At 46.5% G+C, this 12,413-nt stretch overlaps 1 protein-coding gene across 5 annotated transcripts in view; it reads left to right on the forward strand.

Annotated features, from left to right (window-relative positions):
* WDFY4 (WDFY family member 4) overlaps positions 1-12,413 on the forward strand; it is a 278,500-nt gene that overhangs the window by 87,983 nt on the left and 178,104 nt on the right. For all 5 annotated transcript variants that reach the window (XM_089897807.1, XM_089897809.1, XM_089897805.1 and 2 more), the window contains exons 18-23: positions 932-1,153; positions 1,795-1,973; positions 6,930-7,161; positions 8,221-8,366; positions 9,414-9,525; positions 10,236-10,426. In XM_089897807.1, the coding sequence (XP_089753933.1) occupies positions 932-1,153; positions 1,795-1,973; positions 6,930-7,161; positions 8,221-8,366; positions 9,414-9,525; positions 10,236-10,426 (1,082 nt within the window). The remainder of the gene's footprint in view (positions 1-931; positions 1,154-1,794; positions 1,974-6,929; positions 7,162-8,220; positions 8,367-9,413; positions 9,526-10,235; positions 10,427-12,413) is intronic.

The following is a 12,413-nucleotide window of genomic DNA, read 5'->3' on the forward strand; positions in this document are numbered from 1 at the left end:
TGGTCCCACTTGTCCCGTTGGTCATGCCTGCCTTGGGGCAGGGATGTCCTGTTCACTGTGCATCCCAAGGGCCCAGCCCATGGCTCTGCACAGAGTGGGGGCTCTTTTAGCACTGATGGGCTCGGTGGGTGAGTTGGTGGCTGAGCCTGGCTTTGATGCATTTTGTCAGTGATTGACAGAGGCTGAAATGGACACCTCACCCCACCTTACGGCGCTCTCTAGAGAAGAACATGAGTTCTTTGTTGATGGCCGTCCAGTCTTTGGCTCACGTGGGGATCGACTGGGCCTCGGCATGCTTTGTACAGCGCTGCACTCGGCTGAAAACCAGGCACCCCTTGTTAGGAGAGCCAGGGTCTGGGTTTCTATGGGAGGGTAGGTGCTCAGGAGCCATTACATTTACGGCCCATCGGCGCAGGGTTCCAAGCCTGATTCTGCCCATTCAGTGAGGGCAGTGGGCCCTGCCTGTTCCACCAACCCTGTTACAAGGTGGGAGGGCATGGGTTTCCCTAGAGTGGAATATTCCCCAGGCAAGGCTTAGCCAAGCTAGGCCGGGGTCCTCTGCCCCACGTAGCACATGGCCTGGCTTTAGACCAGCTGACCTGTGGGCCACATGATGACGGATCTCAGGGGTGTGCCACGTCTCCGCTCCCTTGGCAAGGCAGAATGGAATAATAGGTGGGCCAGCATTGGAGAGAGGCTTCGAGGATCTAGGTTCAAGTCCTGGAGGGAATATGACTTATTGCTGCAAGTATGAATAAGGAGACCAGAGCATCCTCCTGCGTGGGGTCATTGTAAAATAGGTGTGAGTTGGGTGGGGTGCAGTGCTAGCACACAGTAGGGCCACCCCTTTGCTGAGTCAGAGCCACAGTGAGTCTAGACAGGCTTCCGCAGCAGGACAAAGCCTAAGGGCGTGCTTGTGTTCTGACCCCAGGCGCTGCCAGGTCCTTCCCTCCGCCAGGGGGCCTGACCTTTTCCTGCTGGTTCCTGATCAGCAGGCACAGCTCAGTCACGGAGGGCCACCCACTGCGCTTCCTGACCGTGGTACGCCACCTGGCCAGGACCGAGCAGCCCTTCGTCTGCTTCTCCGTCAGCCTCTGCCCGGAAGACCTCTCCTTGGTTGTGTCTACAGAAGAGAAAGAGCTTCAGCCCCTGGGTAAGGTTTCACCCACCCTTGGGAGAAGTGGGGCTGAGTCAGCAGCTCTTGGCCCAAGAGCCAGGGGGACCGGCCCTCCCTCAGTTGTACAGGTGGCTGGTCCTGGCTCTGCCTCAAAGAGCTCAGCTCGGCTCTCCAAGCTCACCTGCCAGCGATGGCCTGAACTGGCCTGAGATGGCCAAGGCCAGGGTATTATGGCTACGCCTGTTCTTGTGTGCCCCATTTCATAGTGAGACATTGACACTGGAAGGCCCAGGGTTTGGCTTGGCATCCTTTACACACAGCATAGCCGCCTAGGCTCCTTCCCTCGCAGGTATTTGCCACCCTATGTGCATCACTGTGGAGGCAGCAGTCTAGTGAGGGGTAGACCCTGCAGCCTGACTCCTGGGCTTGAACTCTGGCTCTGCAACCTTAGGCAAGTTACCTAACCTCTTTGTGCCTCAGAATGGTAACATGGAAATCACGATAGTGCCTACCTCAGTGCCTGGCACAGAGCAAGAGCTCCAGCAATGACAGCTGCTGTTGTCAGTATTCTGTGGCGGGGGGACTCGGCGTTGGCTCCATGGGCACAAGGCCCGCTTCTGCTGGGTTGCTGCCCTCTGACATTGCAGGCGTGGTCTGGTGTTTGTGTTCTCTTCCAGATGTCATGGAACCCGAGGATGACCCTGAGCCTTCTGCGGGACGCCAGCTTCGGGTCAGGTGTGGCCAGATGCTGGCCTGTGGTCAGTGGCACCACCTGGCTGTGGTTGTCACCAAGGAGATGAAAAGAAATTGTACTGTTTCCACCTATCTGGATGGACAGGTCATCGGCTCAGCCAAGGTAAGATGGTTTTCCTCAGTTGTACTTGCCCCATGGCCATGCCTCCCCGCCACACCACCCTAGAGTGGCCTCAGTTCAGTTCTTTGCTTTTTTTTGGCAGCAGCGTTGGTATCTAATGAAACCCCCTTGCTGTTCAGAACACCTGGCTGAGCTCAGGCATAAAAAGAACATCTTTAGATGATGGTCACACAACCAGGGCAGAAACTAAAGCATGGAAGTAAGAATAGTCATGACAGTTACGATTATAAGAATAATCATAAGAGAATATAAATCTCCAGAATGAACAAAACAAGGCTTCTCACATTTTAAGGTGTGAATTCCCCAGGGAGGTCTGAGCAGGACCCAAGGTTCTACCTTTCTAAGAGGCTCTTTGGTGAATCTAATGCAGCCAGTCTACATGCTGCACTTAGCAGCAAGACACAAGGCGTTGCAAAGACACCAAGATGTCTTGCCAGATTTAGAGCAGGAATGATGAGGAAAGGACGGTCCCCTGCTTAGAGAAGGTAATAGAATGTGAACACATAGCTGGAGGAAGCGTCTCATCACTGTCATTTAGAGACACCTGAGGTCCTAGGGCATAAGGGAGAGGAAGCTGGGAGATGAAGACCTGGCAGGCGTGCTCCAGCGACCACTGTCAGAGGTCCCCAAAGAAGCCAGAGACAGAAGGACCCAGAAGACCACAGAGGGCAGGTGCAGCCAGATTTTCACCCAGGTTCCAGAGACAGCATCTCAACCCTAGGCTACGTTCTTGAATGTTTGGGGAAGTCTTTTAAAAGTTCTCTTGCATAGGCTATACCCCAGATTAAATACAGCAGAATGTCTGTGAGTGGGGTAATTTGGTGATGTTTTCAAAGTTTCCCAAGTGATTCCAATATTAAGCCAGAATGGAGAACTTGAGATTAATAGGGTTTCCCATTTCAATAGTTTGACATTTGGGGCCCGATCATTCTTTGCTGTGGGGTCCTATTCTGTGTATATTAGAACACTTAGCAGCATCTGTGCCCCCACCAAAGATGCTATAGCATCTCCTTCTGCCCAGCTGTGACCACCAAAAATGTCTCTAGACATTTCCAAATGCCTTGGTGGGGGAGGGCAAAATCGCCCAGGTTGAGAATCATTAGGTTAGAACAACCTAAATTCTGTGGAACACCTGAAGATGAATTTGATGCTATCTTCTGGTAAAGGTCTTATCAAAAAAAGCAGTGGTAACCAGAAAGATTGACCAGGAGCATGACAAAGTCCTTCAAAACATAAAGTTAACTTTTTTCTTAAATCATTAACAATTCCTTCCCTCCCTCCCTTCCTTCCCTCATTAAATATTTATTGAACACCTACTAGATGTTAGGAATTGTCCATGCCTACCAGCCAGATACCTCCAGGAGCATGCAACTCTTGTTTTGTACTCTTGTACAAAACAAGAGTTACATTTATTAAGCCTGCTGTAGCAAGAGACTCCTTACCCCATTGGGTAATAAGGACTTAGGAGGAGCTAATAGGATTTGGGCTCATTTTAGGTGAGTTTTTGGGAGGGTTCGAAGAAGTGGAGGTCAGTCTGTTCTGACTTCGGTGCTGTCAGAAAGGCAATTTGGTGTCTGTGTATGTTCAGAACTTTTTTTCAGGAGGTAGGAGGAATGGGGCAGGGCTTGAGCTGTCAGTGGAGAAGGAGCAGTGGTCACTCAACGTTAGCCAGGATGGAAAGTGTGGTCACATTTGTGGTTTCCCAGTGTCTTTGTTTTTCATCTGTTTAGGCATAATTACAGAGTGGACTAGTTTTGGTCCTCTTTCACAGAATATGTTGGCATTCTGTCTTGTTTCATAGAATAGGTTGTGTTCTGTGAAATAGATCATGTACCTTGAGGCTAAGAGGCTTGTCCTATTGATATTTGGAACTTGCTTGCACCTAGCACAGGACTGGCATGCAGAAAGCATGCAATAAACACTTGATGAATTGCACTGAATTTATAGCCGCAAGGAGTAACATGGACTGGCTGATGGTATTGTTTAGTGAATTGGTACATGGATGAACATCCAACCCCGTGGGACCAGCTAAACCAGATTCAGTCAGCAGGGAGGTTGGAAGTGGTATGATGCTATGGGAATATGCCAAAATATGCCATGGAGAATGGCCAAGGGCCAAGTCTGACAGAGTTGACTTTCCAAGATGATTTCGACAAGTCTGGTCAGAATCAGCAAGTGAAATTTAATCGGGATAAACATAAAGGCCTGTGTTTAGACGCAGGTGACAGTTGGGCAAGAACAAAACGGGCTTTGGTTGGGGATAACCTAGTGAAAGAGCTGTTCTCAAATGTTAGAGCCTTTGCTTTTATTTCCAAGGGAAGTCAAGTTCAACTGTGAAAGGTGGGGAGTGTGTTAACAGCTTGAATTGAGCAAAATGATTTGGGAGCAATCTGAGACATCTTACGTCTATAAATCAATCTGAATAGCGCAGTGAGTATACACTGTAGGAATCTGAGAAGAAGGGGACAAGGTGGATTGGAGGGGTGGGGCACCTTTGTCAGGTGGGAGAAAAAGTCTCTGCCTACAAGGATGGGAAAGGGGAGAGAGAGCACAGTAGACCTCACTCTAGGTAGGCTTGACAGCTTGGAAAAACTTGGTTTGTTTTTAATTTGAAAATTTATTTAATTAGTAGGGATAAAAAGAATATTTCTGAAATTATATAACCTCTTATTTAAAAAATATGTATTTATATACATATTCATGTATAATTTTGTAGTTGTTATAAAAATAATATAAACACATTTTGAAATAACTGAAAAATAAAGAAGAAAGATTACCTACATTCCTTCTACCTTACCATCATTTATAGTTTCTTTCAGTTTTTATTCCTTTAGTAAAATAGTTGTGACTTTATTGTATAAAACGTTTTATATACTACTTAGTTAACACTATCGTTTTAAAATGTTTTATCTACGTGGGCTATGAAACTATTGTTTTTGAATTTCTGATAATCTGTTAACTATTTCTTTTATCGAAATTTTTGAGAAAATTTTTGAGAAAATTGTAGGCTAACATTTAGTGGTAAGAAAGAGATTGACCAAGTACCACTGGTGGCGCAGTGGTTGAGAGTCCGCCTGCCGATGCAGGGGACACGGGTTCGTGCCCCGGTCCAGGAAGATCCCACATGCCGCGGAGCAGCTAGGCCCGTGAGCCATGGCCGCGGAGCCTGTGCTCCGCAACGGGAGAGGCCACAACAGTGAGAGGCCCACGTACCGCAAAAAAAAAAAAAAAAAAAAAAGAAAGAGATCTTGTGTACCTTTCATCCAGTTTACTCCAATGGTAATATCTTGCAAAACTATAGAATATCACAGCCAAGATATTGACATTGATACAATCTGCTAATTCATTCAGATTTCCCCAGTTTTACTTGTACTCGTGTGTGTGTATTTAGTTCCATACAATTTTATCACATTTGTATGTTCTTGCATCCACTGCTCCCACCAAGATACAGAACATTTCCATCACCACAAGGATCTCTTTTGTTGTATTTTTATAACTACCACCACCACCCACCCACACCCCCTCCCAATCCCTGTCCCTAAACTTGGCAACCAGTAAGCTAAAATGTTGTCATTTAAAAGATGTGGTTATATCTGTGGAATCATACAGTATGTGATATTTAGGATTAGATTTTTATTCAGCATAATTCTCTGGAAATTTATCTTAGTTGTTGTATGTGTCAGTAGTTCATCCCTTTTTTATTGCTGAATAGTATTCCGTACTACTCAGATATGGATACATAACCATTCACCCATTGAAGGACATCTGAGGTGTTCCCAGTTTTGGGATGTTACAAATAAAGCTGCTATGTACATTTATGTACAGGTTTTTGTGTGAGCTTAAGTCTTCATTTCTCTGGGTTAAATATCTAAGAGTCTAATTGCTGGGTCCTATGGTAAATGCATGTTTAGTTTTATAAGAAGTTTTTTTTTTATAAGAAGTTTTTTATAAGAAGTTTTATTTTTGCATAGTGACTGTGCCGTTTTCCATTCCCACTAGCAATGGATTGAGTCGTCCCGTTTCTCTGCATCTGGTGATGTCACTCTTTTTTAGTTAGCCATTCTGATAGGTGTGTAGTGATGACATCTCTTGGTTTTAGTTTGCATTTCCTTAATGGCTAATGAGATTGAACATCCTCTCATGTGCTTATTTGCAACTTGTGTATCCTCTTTAGTGATGTCTTATGCACGTGTTTCACTCATCTTCTAATTGGATTGTTGGTTTTTTACTGTTGAATTTTAAGAGTTTATCTAAATATTTTAGATACCCGTCCTTTGTTAGATATGTAATTTGTAAATAATTTCTCCTAATCTATAGCTTGCTTTTCATCCTCTTTCATATGGGATTTTGCAGAGCAAAAAAGTATTTAATTTTCTTGTGAGCAGTTACAGTTTCTGCGTGTTCTTTGTTAGTGTATAGAATGCAATCAGTCTTTGTGTGTTGATCATGTATCCTGTGACCTTGCTGAATTCAGGTATTAGTTCTAGGAAGTATCTTTTTTTTTGGTAGATTCTTTGGAATTTTCTACATGGACATACCATCTGCAAATAGAGACAGTTTTATTTCTTCCTTTCCAGTCTGTAATTATTTCTAGTATGTAAAACTTAATTAAGGTACCAATATTGGACATTTAAGTTCTTTGTGAAATGACTGGGAAGAAAAAGATGAACCTTTTAGTGGCACTTTATATTTCTTATCAAATTTGTTTCCAAAGGCACAGTGTCAGTTTTTTACTCCCACCAGCATTTTATAAACTGTTTTGTGCACTGTTTCTCAGCTTTGAGAGTTATCTTTGTAATGTTTTTAGATAAAACAAGTAGTCACTTTGAGAGAAGAAGAAGGTACATCATTTTATATTTTATGTGTTTGTTTGATTAATTCTGAGGTTAAACACTTCCCATCTACATCATCCCCCTCCCAACCTTTTTATGTTAACAGATGTTGTACATTCAGGCCTTACCAGGACCATTCTTTTCAATGGATCCATCTTCATTTGTGGATGTTTATGGATATATTGCTACCCCTCAAGTTTGGAAACAAAAGTCATTATTAATATGGCGTCTGGGCCCTGCGTACCTCTTCGAAGAAGCCATCTCAATGGAAACTCTGGAAGTTATTAACAAACTTGGCCCAAGATACTGTGGTAACTTCCAAGCTGTGCATGCCCAAGGTATGGGGTGTTTTGATTTATAATGATCTTGCCGATACTATTTTTTAAATGGACATTCAGTTATTTATAGCTTATTTATAAAGAATAAACTCAGCACAGGCCGGTCATTAGGGAAAACCTCTGTAATTGGATCATTACATATTTACAATCCAATAGAAAATGTCAGAAAAGGAAATGACAATCTCCTTTAGATTTCAGTTCCAACACACATAATGGAGGAAAGTGGGTGGGTAATACCATCAGCAAAGAAAGGGGGAAGTGAATGAGATAAATAAGTTACATTCCTTTTAATGAAGAAGCTTTTTAACTAAAGTACACTGTTGTCTTCAATTATTAAACAGGCAGACAAAACGTCCACATTTTCATTATTGATTGTTGGCTGTTCAAGCAGGGAGCACAGCTCTCTGTGCTCTGTCAAGTCAACGGGGTCAGTGCCCATCTGGGAAGAATGATAAATGAATCTATGTATGGAAGCCTTCGTGCCTGGTGAAGGGCGATTGAGTGCTCTGTAGTGTTTCTGTCTCCAGGCTCCATGTCTTCTTTGATCTTCATTTCCTCTGGCAAAGGGCACTGGCCAGAACAATGTGAGGAGGTCAGGTCCAGAGCCGAAGTTTCATCAACTCTCTATTCACACCATGCTTCCTTCTCAAGTGCCACATGTGGCTCTCCTTGACTCAGCGACCTGGGCACTCATGCCAAAGGATGTGTTTACCATGTACATGCAGCTCATTGAAAACCTTAGGGCTTTCGGCCCAGCATTTTGGGAGCGAGGTTACATTCTCGATAGGTGTCTCAAGCTTTAGTAATCTCATACCTGGAATGCCTCTATTTTTATAGTAGGGTTAATATTGTGAGATTTCTCTACAGTTTTCTATGTGTCAGAAATCACAGGTAGGGGCAAAACATGTAATATATGACATACAATGTAACAACATATAGCAGCTACAAACATTCCTCAGTGATGACTTCGCCATGTAGCAGTAGGTACTTACTCTTCTGAGGCTTAATTTCCTACTCAGTAAAGTGAGAATAGAAATAACTGAAGATGTGTTATTTTAGGAGAGGACCCTTGTATGGAAGTGATGCCCCTGGTTGCAGATGAAAGGGTTTCCTTTGGCCTTCATATAGCCAGCTCCTCCGTCACCAGCGTTGCAGACATCAGAAACGCATACAATGAGGTGGACAGCCGCCTGATTGCCAAAGAGGTATGCCCTCTAACTTCACTTGCTGCTCCGTTTTGGAATCATGATCTCATGGCTTCCTTCAGCTTTCAGTGATTAAGTGAATACTAATTCACGGTTGTGCATGTGTAGACAGTTACACACAGGCGTGCTTCCCACTTCATTTGTTAAAATATTTCATGACGCCCGCCCATTCGCATCCCTCAAGACTAAACCTCTTATTTCTGAGAAGAAAGTAGGTGCTCTTCATTTTCCTTGGTAGAGCAAGAACAAATGGAATATTTAAAAAACCTCTGTGACACTGGGAACACTACTGAGCTTCCCTTTTCTGGGTGCTATTGACCCCCCAACATTGCAGAATATTCTTTGAATCACTGTGTTTATGCAAACAACAAACTTGCAGAACAGCAAGCAGACATGTCTCTGGACGAAGATGCCATTAGACTTCCTATTTCCGAATTCCTGCATAAAGAGCTCTTTCGCTTGCTGCTGATGAATTTGGGCTGATCTGTTTACATTCTCTCCACCCTCACAGACAGAAGGCCCCTATCCCTTTACTGAGACGGCAGGATCAGGGGTTAAGTCCTGTTGAGCACCAAAGCTGTGCCTTACCAGCACAGAACCTTCTGCTGGAGGAGACCAGGGTCCCTGTCTGCCTGGCCATCTGAGACCGGTGATGCCAGGGCTTGCAGAGCTGGATGACCCTAGATCGGGAAGGAGGCAGCTCTGGCCTTCACAGCACCGTTCCACCTCCAGTGTCCTCAGGTCCTTCCTGCTCTCATCAGCTCCTCACTGTGAGCATTTGTTTGCACTCGTGAGCATGCGGGACACTGGCGGCGCAGTTGTATAACCGAAGTTGCTCCCTTATGGTTAAGCCAGAGCCTGGGAGGCAGGACAGGGGAACCTGAATTTTGGCTTCAGTCCCTCTGACGTTGGTTCAGTTATTATTCATTCACGGACTTACACTTACGGAGTGCCAGGCTTGGGGGTGCCTGCCCCCCAGGAGCTCATGAACAAGACCTCCTCCTTCCCAGGAAGGTTTCTTGGATTAATTGTTACCAATTTCTCTAGATGAACATTTCATCCCGCAACAATGCCATACCTGTGTTCTTGCTAAGAAATTGCGCGAGTCACCTCTCGGGTTCTCTTCGAACCATTGGAGCCGTGGCCATAGGCCAATTAGGTATGAACCTTTACTGCTATTTGGGAAGAAGGGTTGTGGCCGTCATCGCTTGTGCAGCCTGGAATTCTGGAGCGGCAGGCAGGACTGAGAGGGCTGAGGAGCTGGAACAGTGAGGGCGAGAGTTGGGAGTTAATCTCACCAGAGAGTTAGCCTCCCTGCAGAGGTCAGTTCACTTTGCTGCATCTGACAACTGGTCGTGAACTCGCTACTGACCGGGCTGGCGTCTATGCACAATGGAGTGCGTACAGTGGGGCCTCTGAGCAGAGGCAATGGTTGCGGTTGTTTGGGTGAAAACAACAGCCAGCGACTGTTGGTTGCCTTGCAATCAGGCAGGAGCAAAGCCATGAACTGATGCAAGGGTCCAACGTTGCAGATCTAGAGGGCAGACAAGAGCCAGAAGTTGTCAGAGCAGCCAGCAATCTGAGGCTCAGAGGGCAGCTGGCTCATCCGGCACTCTGGACTGAGATGGAGGGTGGAGGTCTGAAATCCCTTGGGCTGTTTCAGCCTTCTGTGACCCAGAAAGGACTCAGCACAGGATTTCTCATTGACCTGAAAGTTTCAAAGCCCCTACTTTTCCTCCCAGCCTGTCCTGTGCACAGGCCCCCCCGCTGTGAGTGGAGGATGTTCCTGACAGCTCTTGCATGGTGCCACGGGAACTTCCACTGCGGTGAAGCTGTAGTATACTCAGGAATGCCCTTTGTCCCACACAGGGGTAAGGGTGTTCCACTCCATCCCTGCTGCCAGCAGCCTGGACTTCATCGGTGGCCCCGCCATCCTCCTGGGCCTCATTTCCTTAGCAACGGATGACCACACCTTGTACGCAGCTGTGAAAGTCCTGCACTCGGTCCTGACCAGCAATGTCATGTGTGATCGCTTGATGCAGCTCATCTGTGGGTACCAGGTAATCCCACCCTCACATCTGAGCCTGCAGTGCCCCCCCTCGGCATCCCCGAGGAACAGGGAGGAGGCTTGCTGGCCCAAGTGGACATTCCCACTAGTATGACTTTTGGAGAAGGGAAACTGAAGGTCCCTGGGTCCTGAGACCAGTGTCACCAGAGCAGAGGGCCAGGTGACAGCCAGCCAGAGAGGGGCTCTGATCAGGATGGGGATGCTCACCTGTCTGCAGCTGCCGGCACCTTTCACTGATGAATTCAGGAATCACTTGTGGTCCCCCCACTTTGCATCTAGCATGATGGCTAAGAGCCTAGACCATAGAACTAGAATGCTGCGTTTGAATTGAGCCTCTGCCTAACTTACTACTTAACCTTGCCTGAGTCCTGAGTTATTAACCCTCTCTGTCTCGGTTTCTCTACCTGCACGATATGATCTATCATATCTCCTGTATCATGGGGTTGCAGTGAGGACTAGATGATTTAATACAAGTGAAGGGCTTAGAATTATGTCTGGCCCAGAGTAAGGGCCCTAGAAATGTTGGCCATCTTTAGTTCTTAATCTCTGTGTGCTTCAGTTCTCCTCTGTGTAAAATGGGAATAATAGCAACGCCTATTTTGTAGGATTGTGATAACTGAGTTAATATATGCTGAGTGCTTAGACATGTGCCTGCTCAGAGTAACTGCCGTGTGTGTGCACTGTGATTGTTATTGCTATGTACTGTTCGTAATGTCAGATGAGTTGTAGACACTGTCCTTCAGGAATGCCCTGCCTGGCTGGGAAGCAGCCTAGAAAGGACTAATGCAGGGCAGGAACAGGGTCAAAGCCTAGACAAGGTCACTGGGGTACAAAGGCTGCAGTTTCCTCCTGGGCACAGTGGGGGCAGGGGGAGGGCCTCCCTGTCTCTTCGGCCCCCGAGTCAGGGTCTGAGAAGAAAGCTGTATGGTGTCACGTCAGGCACACCCCCTCTCACCTGGACTGCTGCCACAGCCAGACAGCAGCCCCTTCCTCCTGCCTCTCCCTCAAGGCCCACTGATGCCAGTCACAGTTCTACATTATAGACCTGATGACACCTCTGCCTCGTGCAAACCCTTCAGACACGTCCGGTCGTTGATACAATATCCCAACTCCTCAAGGCCTTTCTAACTGGATACCAACCTGTCCTTCCAGCCCCACCCCCCACCCGGCCAACGTTTCATACCCTACACTCCTGTGTCCTCAAATCCCGTGTGGTCATGGATCACTGAACACGTAGTGTGACCCTGTGTTCCTGTGCCCACGGTTTGCTGATCATTCTTCCCAGGCACATTCCTTCTTGTTTTCTCAGGTCGAGCTCCAGTGGCAAGGGAGACATCTCCCCTGACCCCTGCACTGCCCGTGTGGTCGTCTCCCGGCCTCTGTGGCACTCTGTGTATGCCCAGGTCTAACTGCTCTCATGCAGTGCTGTGATGATCGCTCTGCTCATCTCCATCAGACTGTAATGGTCTAAAGCCCTGGGCTTTTCTTGTTCTTTGCCAGTGTATTACTGAGACCAGAAAGACTCAGTAAATATCTGGGGGATAAATGAATGTGTGTGGCCAGATTTATATCAAAATGCAAGTATTGAGGCTCCTGGTATATAACAGTTTTCTCTGATTATATTGTTAAAGGCAGTAGTAGTGGGATTTGTCCCAGTTCAGCACATGGATGTCCGCTCTGGCTAGGAATTTTAATAATTACCGTGAGCATTTCTAAAAAGGTCCAAAGCAGTTCCTGCTCTCGTGGGTACACCTAGAAGGATAAAATAAGACGAATACCAGAATAATTTTAGTACAAATCAAATGCAACAAGTGTCCGAGATTCTCTTCCAGAGCTACCACAGTCTCTCTCTGTGACCCAGTGGTTACCCTCCATCTTCCCAGAACCCTGGAGCTCCTAAGAGCTGGGCCCTGTTGTGTTCGCCGTTGTCTCCTCGCTGCCCACTGCAGGGCCCAGCACGTCGTGAGTTCTCAGTGAGT

This window comes from Delphinapterus leucas, chromosome 16, assembly GCF_059928025.1.
Source record: "Delphinapterus leucas isolate spDelLeu-1000000601 "Yukka" chromosome 16, BTC_Dleu_Yukka2, whole genome shotgun sequence".
NCBI classification, from domain to species: domain Eukaryota; kingdom Metazoa; phylum Chordata; class Mammalia; order Artiodactyla; family Monodontidae; genus Delphinapterus; species Delphinapterus leucas.